Here is a 14976-nt window from a genome sequence, read left to right on the forward strand (position 1 = left end):
CGATTTGCCGAATGGCCTCCTTCTGCACTGTATGTTCTATGTTCTCTCTCCTCAGATGCTGCCAGACTTGCTGAGATTGTCCAGTATTTTCTGTTTTGTTTCAGTTCCAACATCCGCAGTAATTTGCTTTTATCCTAAACTCTCCTTCTCGAGATGTATATGGAAAGAACCCATTCACAAGCTTAATAAATTCCCTCCAGAGGGAAGGTGGTGGTGGTAGTGAGAGGAGAGATGGGAGTATTATCATCAATGAGTCCAGATGCCTGTGAAATAGCCAACCAAATTACAATCCCTGCTCACTACATCTAACGCGACACTTTGAAATTTAAAATTAATGCCTCTTAAAAAGAAACACATACAATATGCCAGCAAAACTTTAATGAACAAAAAAAAACAAATCAATTTTGAAGATGATACAGAATCACTACTGTCATTTGCTAACTTATTTTCATGTCAGTGCATTTTTCAGTGTAAGTACCAACATAACATTTTTAATATGCTCGTGGCTAGAAAATTACTTGGTGCGGTACAAAATTAAAAATCAGACTTGTTGCGCAACAATAAAGAGGTGGATCAATCAGAATGTTTCCCAATAATTATCTGAAAGAGTGGGAAAAAAAATTTCACTTTGATTTTGCATAGAAAGGCGCAACGTCATTTTAGTTGATGATAATTATACCTACTCAATTCAAAAGGGCTTATTTTGATAATTATGTGGTGTCTGAAAATATTAAGTAGATGATTACTGCATAGAGCATTCTGGAGATAATATATTTAGATCATATTTTTCATTGTGATTAATACACTAGAAGCCTTGTTTTGTTCGTTGTAAAGTTACAAAATAGCTAAATTACAAACAGGACAATTTTCAGAATTCTGAAATAAGTACTTGAATGGTCTGACATTAAATGGATAGTAGGAATGATATATATACTCATAGGTTGTAAGAAATCAGCCAGGTTCAAGGCACCTTGCTGTGCCTGTTTTAAATATACCAATAATTCATTGTTTTGAAGTAAACGTCTGAATTCAGATTGAAAAAATATGTTGCTTCTGATATTTTTAAGGATATACTTATTTCCTTCAGAAGATGCTAAATATAAGAAGAGTCTAAATTAATTGTGATTAGGGGGAGAAGAAATTCAATGTCAATGCTTTTTTCAGAGTAAGACAAAGGAATTGTAATTTGTATTACACAATCAGGAAATGTTTTGTATTTGGTACATAATTAACATTAGATGTTGCACCTGCAGACTTTAGGATGCTACGGCCACTTCTTTTGGAATAAGCATTTCATTTGGCACTGCCAGCTTTTCCTCTGATGAGGTCATCTTGTGGAAGAATTTATGACCACGTGAATCAGTGTTTTCATAGATATAGCCTGGTGGAGTTGGATAGCTTGCAGGGCAGATTTCCAGCCTCTTTGGTGTATACTCAGTACGATACAAAGTTCCAGCATCAAATGGTACTCCACTATGTGGGAGAGCATGTGATGGTTTGAAGCTCTGAGTTAGCTTAATTGGGTGAGGGACAAAATTGGCTTTAAAGGTTGTTAAACCATCAAATTTTGCATCTGGTATTCCAATTTCTTCAACCCGTTTGAATATTTCTGGTTTCTTCAGATCCCATGCTTTGAAGTCATCTTTCATTGTAGTGCTCCCTTGAAATGGAGCATGGACCTTTCTTGTACTTGCAGGTTTAAATGGAGAAGGTGGCTTGACTTTATGTCCAACATAATCAAGATGGGAAGTGCTATTCAAATCCATTGGACCATCTGGTTGCACATACTCTGGATGCTTGTGGACATATGGCAAGGTCATAGGCCATGCCTGAAAACGATCACGAAATTCTGAGTTGCCATCAAAGGGTGCGTCTGATCCTAGCTTGCCAGGATCAGGTTTGAAGCTTTTAGTAGGGTCTCCATGCAGCCCTCTGAAGTCACGACGGTGAGTGGTGATGTTGTCAAAAGGTATATCACTTGGTTTGTATTCATCTGGTGGTCTAACATATCTCTCCCCCAGCGGATGAGGAACATAAGCAATTTTGTGATTTGTCAGACCATCAAAGGGGACATCAGATGCCCTTTGTGTATCGGGCGGTTTGAAACTCTCCCTCAGTGCATAGGGCTTGGGACCATAGTCATCTTGAAATGTAGATGGATTTCCAAACCGTGATTTAGGAGGGCAGTAAGCATCTGGAGCTTTAGGCTTCCTTTTGGGAATGTCCCATAGTCGGTAATCATCTTTTTAAAAATAAAAAGTGCTAGTATATTAGCTTACGGCTTCATAAATGTATTAGCTAATACTTTTAAGCAAATGGATATGGGACTTATTGTTATTTCACAAAAGTCTGAGCAAATTAAAATGTTTGTTACCATATCACATCCCAACATTTTTGCACCAACATTGTAGAAAATGGGAGAGGGGAGGTGACTATGCTTATCAGTTACAAAGGTGAATTATTGAATACTTTACACTCTCACATGGAGCAGTCTGAAGCAAATAACGCCTAAATATTAAATTTGAAAAGGTACATAAAATCATGCGAAACAGACATTGTATATTGTACAATGCACGTAACATGATTTAAAGATACATTGAGAATGATATTAATCTCACTGCTGCCCTGCTTTTGAAAGTGCATTTGCCATTACTACTCAGGGCTAAGCAGTAGTAGCAATGGGAGTAGAAGGGCCAAGGTGAATATTTTTAAACATTCTTTTGCGGAATGTGCACTTCAATCAGGTTACCTTCGAAGAGAATTTACAGGAATACATGCTTAATTTGTTATCTTGGAGTGGCTGGCAAAACTGCACTTCCTGCCCATCCCAGTGCTAAAACGGTTTTTCACAGCTGGTTGGCTTGCTAAATGTCTTCAAAGGGCATTAGAAGTCAATCACATAGTGATGAGCTATGTGTAGACCAAACCTGATACAAGTAGTATAAGTTCCCTTCCTTGACGCCATTGGGTTTTTGTGTCAACATGACAGCTTCATGTTCATTCTTTTGATGCCAGCCACAAAATACCAGATGCCATGAATTCACTTTCACAACAGGCCATGGTAGTATTTGAAATCACCATTTCAAGGTTGCTAGCCATTTGAAGATCCATTATTATACGTATTTGTTTATTGCTTAAAAAAGACACATTGTTAAAGCTTTTTGTCATTTCAACACGTGTCTTTTTTCAACAATACTCAAGTTCTGTGCCACCAAATGACTATTTATATATACATTTATGTAAAGACATCCTATTACTTAGTACAGTTCTAGTGTGCAGACTTTATGAAGACTGAGATTAGAAATGAACATTTTCAATAATTTTATAATTTACCTTTGTACGTTGGTACAGTGTCTATTTTTGCTCCTTTCCCAGGCTTTGTTGGTGGAGGACGCATACTTGCGACTGGCTTTATTTTGTGTGGGCTGAAGTCTGTCTTGTAGGTTGTATGATGATCCATATCACCAGATTGTGGTCTGTACTCAGGATGAAAAGGCTCTGGCCGATGTGTAATTTCATAAGGTATATAATCTGTTCTGCAGATGGGAAAATAAGAATCAAATGTTTCTGAAAAGTAGTTAATTTATTGCTTTAACCTCTTAATCATTTACTTAACAGAAGAATAGAAACGGCTATCAATGTTAAAAATGGGAGAAAATTTCCAAAACAAACGCTTAAAAAAATCACAAAGGCTTTCAAACGTCCATTCTGTGAGAATTCAGTCTTTTTAGCACCAAAGAAATATTTGCATCCAGACATAACCCACGCGTACTAATGACCCTTTCATGCTTCTCAAATGGCCAATGAGCCAATCAACCAGTAAGAATGTAATAATGTTGAGAAATTCAGCTACAGGATTTTCAAATGTTGGAGACAATGTATGAACACCAGCAGAAAACAGACAGTTTTACCCATGAGGCCCTGGTTGGCACAGCAATGGAATGATGCACACATATAATTTGTGGGTAAGGCAGTTCCCTGGCATGCAGAAGAAATTATTTCACATGGCAACGCATGAGAGACAGCAGCAACACTTTTCTGCTACACAGAGGATATGGTAGAAGACTCCGAAAAAGGGGACTTGAATAAGAAGTACAAAGGCAAGGGCACAAACTACTAAATAAATTATGACAAATGTCAGCATAATTATTTTAAATATTTCCATGAGAATAAGTTGTATCAATAAGAGGTACATATGCCAAGGCTTTGTACTTACACAATGTTAATAGTGGATTAAAAGTGAAATTAAGCAGGTTATACAAATGATCACGATAGGGAGAGAATATACTGTCCAAATGCACATGGAATCACCATGAAGTATATTTCCTCATTTAAAACTAACTGTTAAAACTTTATCCATTTATCGTTATGAATAGATTGTGCAAATCAAAGTACGCTATCTAAGGCCCATCTGATCAGATCCATGCTCCTCGGATTCTATGATCTCACTCCTGTGGAACAAAGATGCTGTAACTGCATTTGCACTTACGATTAGTTTCACACGTCTCGAGCAGTTAACCAGCTTATTAATCACCATTTTCTGTTAAGAGAGCTTTTTGCAGCCTGGCAGAAATTAGACATGATGCCTCACAGCTCTCATGGTGGGACATTATTGTTTACCAGTACGTAAATAATTTACGACTTCCGGTGGCAGCGTGTAGGAGGAAGTCGTACGATGGGTAGCTCCTGCTCGAGGCTCGATTATTTTGGAACTTAATGCCTGGTCCCAGGGGCAATTTTTAAACGAACAGGTGCAGGGAGACATAAGGAAGGAGGAGGATGTCTAAAATTCAGAAGCAGGCCGCCGGGAAGAAAGGCCCCCTTCATGGCAGAAAGGACGACTGAGGTGTTGGCCATGGAATTTTTTTAATGGTTTACTAAACACATGGAGGTGACGAGGAAAGAAATTGTGGCGGCAATGAAGGTAGTGGTGGAGGAGGTGATTGCCCCGGTGAAGGCAACGGTGTCAACGACATCGGCCGAGTGCGGAAGCAGGATGAGAAGCTGAAGGGAATGGAGGAGGCCTTGTTGCAACACAGTGATCAGCTCACCTCGATAGGTGAGGACCTGCATAGGGTGGTGGAGGCCAACAAAGGTCTGAGAGCGAAGGCAAAGGACCTGGAAAATAGATCTAGGCAGCAGAACTTAAGAATTGTGGGTCTATCCGAAGGGGTGGAGGACCCGAAGCCGACTGAGTACCTTGCCAAGATGTTGACGGAGCTGCTGGGGGAGGGGAAAGATCCCTCCTGGTATGAACTGGATTGGGCTCATCGGATATTGAGGCCGAAACCAAAGGTGAATGAGCTACCAAGGAAGGTAATAATTTGTTTTCACAGGTACCATTTTTTGCGATGGCAGTTTTCTGGGGTTTGTGTGTTTGCACTGGGTTGCTTGTTTGAAGGTAATTTCTTTGATTTGGGGATTGGTGTGGGGAAGGAGATTGGGTGAGTGGGGGTGGGGGCCCTGGGCAGGTGCCTCCACACTAGCAAGCCTAAGTTTGCTAGTGAATGGGAGTTTGGTGGGGGAAGGGGCCACAGTCATCGAAGCCTGGTTGAACAGGTATTGGTGGACCTGGAGGTGTGAAAAGTGGGGGCAGGGGATCAATACTGGGAGAAATGTTTTCAAGAGGATTTGGATGGGGGGGGGGGGGGGATTCTGGGAGGGGGGAGAGGTTCGATAGCAACAAAGGGACGGGACGGGTCAGGTCCAGAGGGCAAGGCCCAGAGTTATGATGATGGCAGATAGGAGGGGCGGGGGGGGGGGGGGGGGCAAAGAGACCCCTGGTCAGAATAGTAACGTGGAACATGAGGAGTTGGGGGGGGGGGGGCAGTGAAGACATCAAGGGTGCTTGCGCACCTAAAAAGTTTAAAGGCAGATGTTGCCATGTTATAAGAGATCCACCTGAAGGTGAAGGACCAGGTGAGGCTCAGGAAGGGCTGGGTGAGCCAAGTATTTCATTCAGGGTTCGACAATAGGGCTTGGGGGTGGGGGGAGGGGGCATCCTGGACATTGACTCACGTGTTAATAGTGGCATAATCGTAATATGTTGGAGGCAGACAGGAGGTGCATGGGGGATGCAGATCTGACCCTTCTGGACAGGAGGAAGGAGATCCTGGCTAGTTTTGACCGGTTGGCTACGGGGAAGGTGGTGCGGCAACTGACGTGGGCTAGGGGAGTGGTTTTTGGATATGGGGAGAAGGCTGGGCGTGTGCTGGCAGGCCAACTTCAGAGAGAGGCGAGGGAGATAGTGCAGGTGCGGGATAAGACGGGGAAATTGGTGTTGGCTCCGGAGCAGATTAATAGGCTGTTTGAGTTTTATGAAAAACTCTATAGGTCGGAGCCACCAGGAGAGGAACGAGGGATGAGGGTGTTCCTGAACAGGTTGGAGTATCCGAGGCTGGAGGAGGAAGATAGGGCCATATTGGAAGGGTCAGTGAGGGAACAAGAGATAAATGAGGCAATTGGGAAGGTGCAATCGGGAAGGGGACAGGGCCAGATGGGTTCCCAGTGGAGTATTACAAGAAGTTCAAAGACAAATTGCTGCCGCTGATGGTGGGGATGCTTGAGGAGGCGAAAGGGAAGAAAGTGCTACCACAAACTTTGGGACAGACTTTCATCTCCCTGCTGTTAAGTGACGGCGTTGGACACAGTCCGCAGCTGCCACGCCAGGTTCCCGACCGCTGAGACCACACATGTCCTGCGTCATCGTGAACTCGGCCCATTAAGAGCAGAGCATCGCAGGAGGGCCAGTCGATGACGCAGCAATGCCGTTGCAACAGTGCGCAATGCAATTATGCCATTTCCAAGGGGACGGAGCATGGCTGACCGGTGTCAATCCGGCGCCAGCCCTCATTTGGGTGTCGGAGTCGATTCTCTACCCGATCGCCGATTACGATATTGGCTTCAGGCAACGGAGAATCCGACCCATACACTTTTACATACTTGTTGCAGCCTGAAGTTATGTATAGTGAAGGTCGAGGCTCCAACATTCTTTCCACCACTTGATTGGCCAGAGATCTCCCTCTTCTTCCTGCCATTGACAAATGTTGGAAGGATTTACACACCAACCAGAGAAGGCACCACTGTGGTATATCATCATGAGGATGTGGCCTTGGGAATTCTCATGGTATCAGGTCAATATGGACAAGGAAATGTCCTCCTGATTATCAGTTACCTGTCTCTCAACGGATGAATCAGTACCCTCCATATTAAACAACACTTGGAAGTAGCATGGAGGACACAGAATGCATTCTTGGTGTCCATTACCAATAATGACTTGGTAATACTGCTACTGACGAAGCTGGCCAAGTCCTGAAGGGCATAGCTGACAATATTCAGACTGGGCTGATAAGTGGCAAGTGACAATCGTGCAACACATGTACCAAGCAATGTCCATTTCCAAAGTGCATGAGTCTAACCACCTATCTTTGACATTCAATGGCATTATCATCACCGAATCCCCACCATCAACATCCTGACCAGGAATTTAACTGGATCAAAATATAAATACTTTGGCTACAAAAGCAAGCCAGAGGCTGAGTACTCTCCTGGCTAATCTCCTAAAGAGTGGGAGAGAGGAGGATTTGGAGATGGACACCAGCATCTAAAAGAGTGGGGGGAGGAACACCAGTGAGAGACAACAGCATCTAAAAGAGTGGGAGAGAGGAGCACCAGAGAGAGCAGTAGATAAAAATGAGGGGGAGAGGAAGACCTGGAGACAGACTGAAAGACCTAAAAGAGCTATCCAATCCGTGACTCCAGAGACGACTGACTGGGTTCTGACAAAATTCAAATTGTGATGGTACCAGAAATGGTATTTGATTAGTTGGAGAATATTTTTCTAATTTATCTGTCAAAATGTGGGTACTTCTAGCAATTGTAAGGTTTTATTAATAACAGCAAGGCTTATAAATAGTAGTAAAGCTTATTAGATTATCGGTGAGTATTTCCTGTTTATCTTAACTAGAACATTTCAATTGGGACGTAGAACATTTATTGTAATAATATGAATATAAGCACAGGCAGAACTAGAGACATTAATTAATTATTTTACTGATTAAATTGTAATTAATTAATTGTTATTAAGATGGTAGGGAAGATAATGTGGAATGTGGCTGCTCCTGGACAGCTGTGTGACCTAAAACAAACACATCTGCAGTAAGTAGACACTGGGACACCTCAGGGAGGGACAAGTTACTTGAATACTCTGTTCCAGGAAGCAGTCACACCCCTTAGGTAGGGTTGTTTGATTTGGTCCATGGTCAGGAACACGAGGATGTAACTGTGAGTTAGGCAGGTATAGGGATCAAGAAGGTAGAAGTGTAGGAGCCACAGCCCTCGCAATTGTTCAATTGGCGTTTGGTTCTTGCAGCCTGCATGGAAGAAAGTAGGGGTTACAGGGTGGATAAGCAAACTGACAATGATACAGGACCTCATTCAATCGGGGGAGTTATAATAGGAATGTATCACAGGAGCAGGCCAGTCGATTTCAGCGGGAGCGGTGTGCAAGTGATTTCTGGGAGACCGTCACAGGAGCAGGCTAGTCAATTTCAGCGGGAGCAGTGCGCAAGTGATTTCTGGGAGGTAAGTTTCTCCTTTAAAAATACTTACCTTCACAGGAGCAGGCCAGTCGATTTCAGCGGGAGCGGTGCGCAAGTGATTTCTGGGAGACCTTCACAGGAGCAGGCTAGTCAATTTCAGCGGGAGCAGTGCGCAAGTGATTTCTGGGAGGTAAGTTTCTCCTTTAAAAACACTTACCTTCACAGGAGCAGGCCAGTCGATTTCAGCGGGAGCGGTGCGCAAGTGATTTCTGGGAGACCTTCAAAGGAGCAGGCTAGTCAATTTCAGCGGGAGCAGTGCGCAAGTGATTTCTGGGAGGTAAGTTTCTCCTTTAAAAATACTTACCTTCACAGGAGCAGGCCAGTCGATTTCAGCGGGAGCGGTGCGCAAGTGATTTCTGGGAGACCGTCACAGGAGCAGGCTAGTCAATTTCAGCGGGAGCAGTGCGCAAGTGATTTCTGGGAGGTAAGTTTCTCCTTTAAAAACACTTACCTTCACAGGAGCAGGCCAGTCGATTTCAGCGGGAGCGGTGCGCAAGTGATTTCTGGGAGACCTTCACAGGAGCAGGCTAGTCAATTTCAGCGGGAGCAGTGCGCAAGTGATTTCTGGGAGGTAAGTTTCTCCTTAAACAAAAACACTTATTTTCTGTTTTATTTTTTTTCGACCCGCGGACTTCTGGGAAGACCCCCCCCCCCCACCCCCACCCCCCCAACCAATAAATTCTGGTGGAGAGGAAACCCGAGACACTACACGTGTAGTGTCTCCCACCCGCCCTCCTCCTCTAACCTAATAATAAGACCCATTGTTGTGAGGTAAGTGCCATATTATATTATTATTATCAGCATTATTATATTATATTATTAGCATTGCGCAGGTCAAGGAGACACAGCCAGAGTGAGAGAGATACAGACAGTGAGAATTTGTTAGTTTGGTGCAGTAAGGTACCCAGGTAAGTGGTTAATCTAATTGTGCTGTTTTTCAGTTAAAAGTGCAGGGTAGTGTCTGATTGGCTGAAGCTGCCCCCACCATAAACTTAAATTAAACTAATTAATTAATTAGTGATGGCTGGTCAGGTGATGTGCTTGAGCTGCTTGATGTGGGAGCTGGCAGATCCGATTGCGAGCTGCAGCGACCACATCTGCAGTAAGTGTTGGCTGCTCGAAGAGCTCCGGCTCAGAGTTGATGAGCTGGAGTCTGAGCTTCAAACACTGAGGCACATCCGGGAGGGGGAGACTTACCTGGACACTGTGTTTCAGGAGGCAGTCACACCTGTCAGAGTAAGTAGTTTAAATCCTGCTAGTGGCCAGGGACAGCAGGGTGTGACTGCAAGTCAGGCAGGTAAAGGGAACCAGCAGTCAGGAACTCAGGAGCCTCAGCCCTTGACTCTGTCCAACAGGTATGAGGCACTTGCTCCCTGTGTGGATGGCGAACAGGGTTGCAGGAAGGATGAGTCAGCTGACCAAGGCACCATGGTTCAGCAGGCCATTCAAGGGGAGGGAGTAAATAGGCAAGTTGTAGTTGTAGGGGATTCTATTATCAGGGGGATAGATAGTATCCTTTGTGAGCAGGATAAAGAGTCCCGCATGGTGTGTTGCCTGCCCGGTGCTAGGGTGCGGGACATCTCTGACCGGCTTGAAAGGATACTGGAGAGGGAGGGGGAGGATCCAGTTGTTGTGGTCCATGTTGGTGCCAACAACATAGGCAAGTCTAGGAAAGAGGACCTGTTTAGAGATTATAAAGAGCTAGGATTCAAATTAAAAAACAGGTCCTCAAGGGTCATAATCTCCGGATTACTGCCCGAGCCACGTGCAAATTGGCATAGGGAGGCAAGAATAAGGGAAGTTAACACGTGGCTGAAAGAGTGGTGTGGGAATGAGGAGTTCCTTTTCATGGGACACTGGCATCAGTTTTGGGACAGGGGGGACCTATACCGTTGGGATGGTCTCCACCTGAACCGAGCTGGGACCAGTGTTCTGGCGAAAAGAGTAAATAGGGTGGTCAATAGGACTTTAAACTAAAGATTGGGGGGGAAGGGAAAGTCAGGGAACCAAGAGGTGAAGTAATCAGTGGGAAACGTAGCTGCTTAGGAATACAAAAAAGCACGAAAAGGCAGAACTCAGGAAAGGTTACAATAGTCCCCATCCCACAAAATATGGCACAGCGTATGGAAAGGCTCAGTAAACCAAGGTCCACCACACTAAGAAAACAAAAAGGGACGGTCAATAGAGAATTAAAGGTGCTATATTTAAATGCGCGCAGTGTACGGAACAGGGTAGATGAGCTTGTGGCCCAGATTGTGATTGGCAGGTATGATGTGGTAGGCATCACAGAGACATGGTTGCAGGGGGTTCATGACTGGCATTTAAACATCCAGGGATTCACAACCTATCGAAAAGACAGAGAGATGGGCAGAGGGGGCAGGGTTGCCTTGTTAATTAGGAATGAAATTAAATCAATAGCACTAAACGACATAGGGTCAGATGATGTGGAGTCTGTGTGGGTAGAGTTGAGGAACCACAAAGGCAAAAAAACCATAATGGGAGTTATGTACAGGCCTCCTAACAGTGGTCAGGACCAGGGGCACAAAATGCACCATGAAATAGAAAGAGCGTGTCAGAAAGGCAAGGTCAAAGTGATCATGGGGGACTTCAATATGCAGGTGGGCTGGGTAAATAATGTTGCCAGCGGACCCAAAGAAAGGGAATTCATTGAATGTTTACAGGAGGGCTTTTTGGAACAGCTTGTGATGGAGCCCACGAGGGAACAGGCCATTCTGGACTTAGTGTTATGTAATGAGTCAAACTTGATTAAAGATCTTAAAGTAAGGGTGCACTTAGGAGGCAGTGATCATAATATGGTCGAATTCAATCTCCAATTTGAAAGAAAGAAGGTAGAATCAGATGTAAAGGTGTTACAGTTAAATAAAGGTAACTACAGGGGCATGATGGAGGAACTGACGAAAATCGACTGAGAGCAGACCCTAGTGGGAAAGACAGTAGAACAGCAATGGCAGGAGTTTCTGGGTGTAATTGAGGACACAGTGCAGAGGTTCACCCCAAAGAAAAGAAAGGTTATCAGAGGGGGGATTAGGTAGCCATGGCTGACAAAGGAAGTTAGGGAATGCATCAAAGCAAAAGAGAAAGCCTATAATGTGGCAAAGAGTAGTGGGAAGTCAGAAGATTGGGAAGGCTACAAAAACAATCAGAGGATAACAAAGAGAGAGATAAGGAAAGAGAGGATCAAATTTGAAGGTAGGCTAGCCAGTAACATTAGGAATGATAGTAAACATTTCTTTAAATACATTAAAAACAAACGGGAGGCAAAAGTAGACATTGGGCCGCTCCAAAATGACGCTGGTAATCTAATGATGGGAGACAAGGAAATAGCCGAGGAACTGAATAAGTACTTTGCGTCAGTCTTCACAGTAGAAGACATGAGTAATATCCCAACAATTCCGGAGAGTCAGGGGACAGAGTTGAATATGGTAACCATCACAAAGGAGAAAGTGCTCGAGAAACTAAGAGGTCTAAAAATTGACAAATCTTCGGGCCCAGATGGGCTACATCCTAGAGTTCTAAAGGAGATAGCTGAAGAAATAGTGGAGGCGTTGGTGATGATGTTTCAACAGTCACTGGAGTCAGGGAAAGTACCAGAGGATTGGAAAATCGCTGTTGTAACCCCACTGTTCAAGAAGGGAACAAGGAAAAAGATGGAAAATTATAGGCCAATTAGCCTAACCTCGGTTGTTGGCAAGATTCTAGAATCCATCGTTAAGGATGAGATTTCTAAATTCTTGGAAGTGCAGGGTCGGATTAGGACAAGTCAGCATGGATTTAGTAAGGGGAGGTCGTGCCTGACAAACCTGTTAGAGTTCTTTGAAGAGATAACAAATAGGTTAGACCAAGGAGAGCCAATGGATGTTATCTATCTTGACTTCCAAAAGGTCTTTGATAAGGTGCCTCACGGGAGACTGCTGAGTAAAGTAAGGGCCCATGGTATTCGAGGCAAGGTACTAACATGGATTGACGATTGGCTGTCAGGCAGAAGGCAGAGAGTTGGGATAAAAGGTTCTTTTTCGGAATGGCAACCGGTGACGAGTGGTGTCCCGCAGGGTTCAGTGTTGGGACCACAGCTGTTCTCCTCATATATTAACGATCTAGATAACGGGACTGAGGGCATTCTGGCTAGGTTTGCCGATGATACGAAGATAGGTGGAGGGGCAGGTAGTATGGAGGAGGTGGGGAGGCTTCAGAAAGATTTAGACAGTTTAGGAGAGTGGTCCAAGAAATGGCTGATGAAATTCAACGTGGGCAAGTGCGAGGTCGTGCACTTTGGAAAAAAGAATAGAGGCGTGGACTATTTTCTAAACGGTGACAAAATTCATAATGCTGAAGTGCAAAGGGACTTGGGAGTCCTAGTCCAGGATTCTCTAAAGGTAAACTTGCAGGTTGAGTCCGTAATTAAGAAAGCAAATGCAATGTTGTCATTCATCTCAAGAGTCTTGGAATATAAAAGCAGGGATGTACTTCTGAAGCTTTATAAAGCATTAGTTAGGCCCCATTTAGAATACTGTGAGCAATTTTGGGCCCCACACCTCAGGAAGGACATACTGGCACTGGAGCGGGGGCCAGCGGAGATTCACACGGATGATCCCAGGAATGGTAGGCCTAACATACGATGAACATCTGAGGATCCTGGGATTATATTCATTGGAGTTTAGGAGGTTGAGGGGAGATCTAATAGAAACTTACAAGATAATGAATGGCTTAGATAGGGTGGATGTAGGGAAGTTGTTTCCATTAGCAGGGGAGACTAGGACCCGGGGGCACAGCCTTAGAATAAAAGGGAGTCACTTTAGAACAGAGATGAGGAGAAATGTCTTCAGCCAAAGAGTGGTGGGTATGTGGAATTCATTGCCACAGAGGGCGGTGGAGGCCGGGACGTTGAGTGTCTTTAAGACAGAAGTTGATAAATTCTTGATTTCTCGAGGAATTAAGGGCTATGGAGAGAGAGCGGGTAAATGGAGTTGAAATCAGCCATGATTGAATGGTGGAGTGGACTCGATGGGCCGAATGGCCTTACTTCCACTCCTATGTCTTATGGTCTTATCGTCTTATAGTGGTGGTAGTCAGGGGTTAGACACAGTTCTCTGTGGCTTCAAATGTAAATGCAGAAAGAAGGCTGTGTTGCCTGTCCAGTGTCAGGGTTTGGGCCATCTGTCTGAGCTGGACAGGAACTTGCAGTGGGAGGGTGAGGATCTAGTTGCCATGGTACACATAGATACAATGACAGAGGTAGGACATGGAAAGTATAAGCAGCTAGGGGCTAAATTACATGGTCTCCGGACCCACAAGTACCAAAAGACGTGCTTGTTGGTGAATTGGACATTCTGAATTCTCCCTCAGTGCACCCGAACAGGCGCCGGAGTGTGGCGACTAGGCGATTTTCACAGTAACTTCATTGCAGTGTTAATGTAAGCCTACTTGTGACACTAATAAAGATTATTATTATTACCTGAGCCATGAGTAAATTGGAGTCGGGAAAATAACATTAGAGAGTTAAATGCATGGCTCAAAGGTTGGGAGAAATGGGTTTGATTCATGGGGCACTGACACCAGCACTTTGGAAAGTGGGAGTTGTATGGTTGGGATAGTCTTCACCGGAACCATGCTGGGACCAGTGTTTTGGCGACTCGCATAACTAGAGCAGTAGAAAAGGCTTGAAATTAAACAGTGGAGGGTGAGGGAAGGTGAAAAATTAGGTGAGGGAAGATGTGATAAATTGAAGAAAGAGGATGACGCATGAGAGCAATAAAGGAATTGATAATTAGAGTATGGCAGGAAGGGACAGAGTGTGCCAGCGGATAAGGCTGGAGGTTGCAAAAATAATAAAAATACAGAAATATAGAATTAAAGGCACTGTATCTGAAAGCATATAGCATTTGCAACAAGATAGATGAACTGATGGCACAAATTGAAGTAGACAGGTATGATCTAATTTCCTTTAGGGAGAAGAGGCTGCAGAGTGACCAAGGCTGGAATTGAATACCCAAAGGGATGGGCAAAAAGGAAAAGAGGCACTGTTAATAAAGGATGAGATTAGTACAGGATCTTACATTGGACTATTGAGATGCAGTAGCTGAGAAATGGCAAGAGGCAGCAAACATTGGTACGAGTTGTTTATAGGCCAGTGGGATATAGTAATGGTAATGTGGGACATGTTTAAATCAGGAAATCAGAGGTGCATGCAGCAAGGGTAACACTGTAACCATGGTGAATTTCAATCTAAAAACAGACTGGGTAAACTTAACTAACACTAATTCTGTGCCGGGCGAATTCCTGGAATGTATACAAGATGCTTTTCGAGAACAGTAAGTTGAGGAACCAACTAGAAAACAGACTATTTCAGATCTAACAT

The 14976-nt window shown here is 44.0% G+C and overlaps 1 protein-coding gene across 2 annotated transcripts in view; it reads right to left on the reverse strand.

The window, feature by feature from the left end:
* Positions 1-363: 363 nt before the first annotated feature.
* Positions 364-14976, reverse strand: part of saxo2 (stabilizer of axonemal microtubules 2) — a 120004-nt gene continuing 105391 nt past the window's right edge. For both annotated transcript variants that reach the window (XM_072468744.1, XM_072468745.1), the window contains 2 exons: positions 3334-3536; positions 364-2242 (listed from right to left, as the gene is read on the reverse strand). In XM_072468744.1, coding sequence (XP_072324845.1) covers positions 1257-2242; positions 3334-3536 — 1189 coding nt within the window. In that variant the 3' untranslated portion in view covers positions 364-1256. The remainder of the gene's footprint in view (positions 2243-3333; positions 3537-14976) is intronic.

The sequence above is a fragment of the Scyliorhinus torazame genome, chromosome 12, assembly GCF_047496885.1.
Source record: "Scyliorhinus torazame isolate Kashiwa2021f chromosome 12, sScyTor2.1, whole genome shotgun sequence".
Lineage (NCBI taxonomy): Eukaryota > Metazoa > Chordata > Chondrichthyes > Carcharhiniformes > Scyliorhinidae > Scyliorhinus > Scyliorhinus torazame.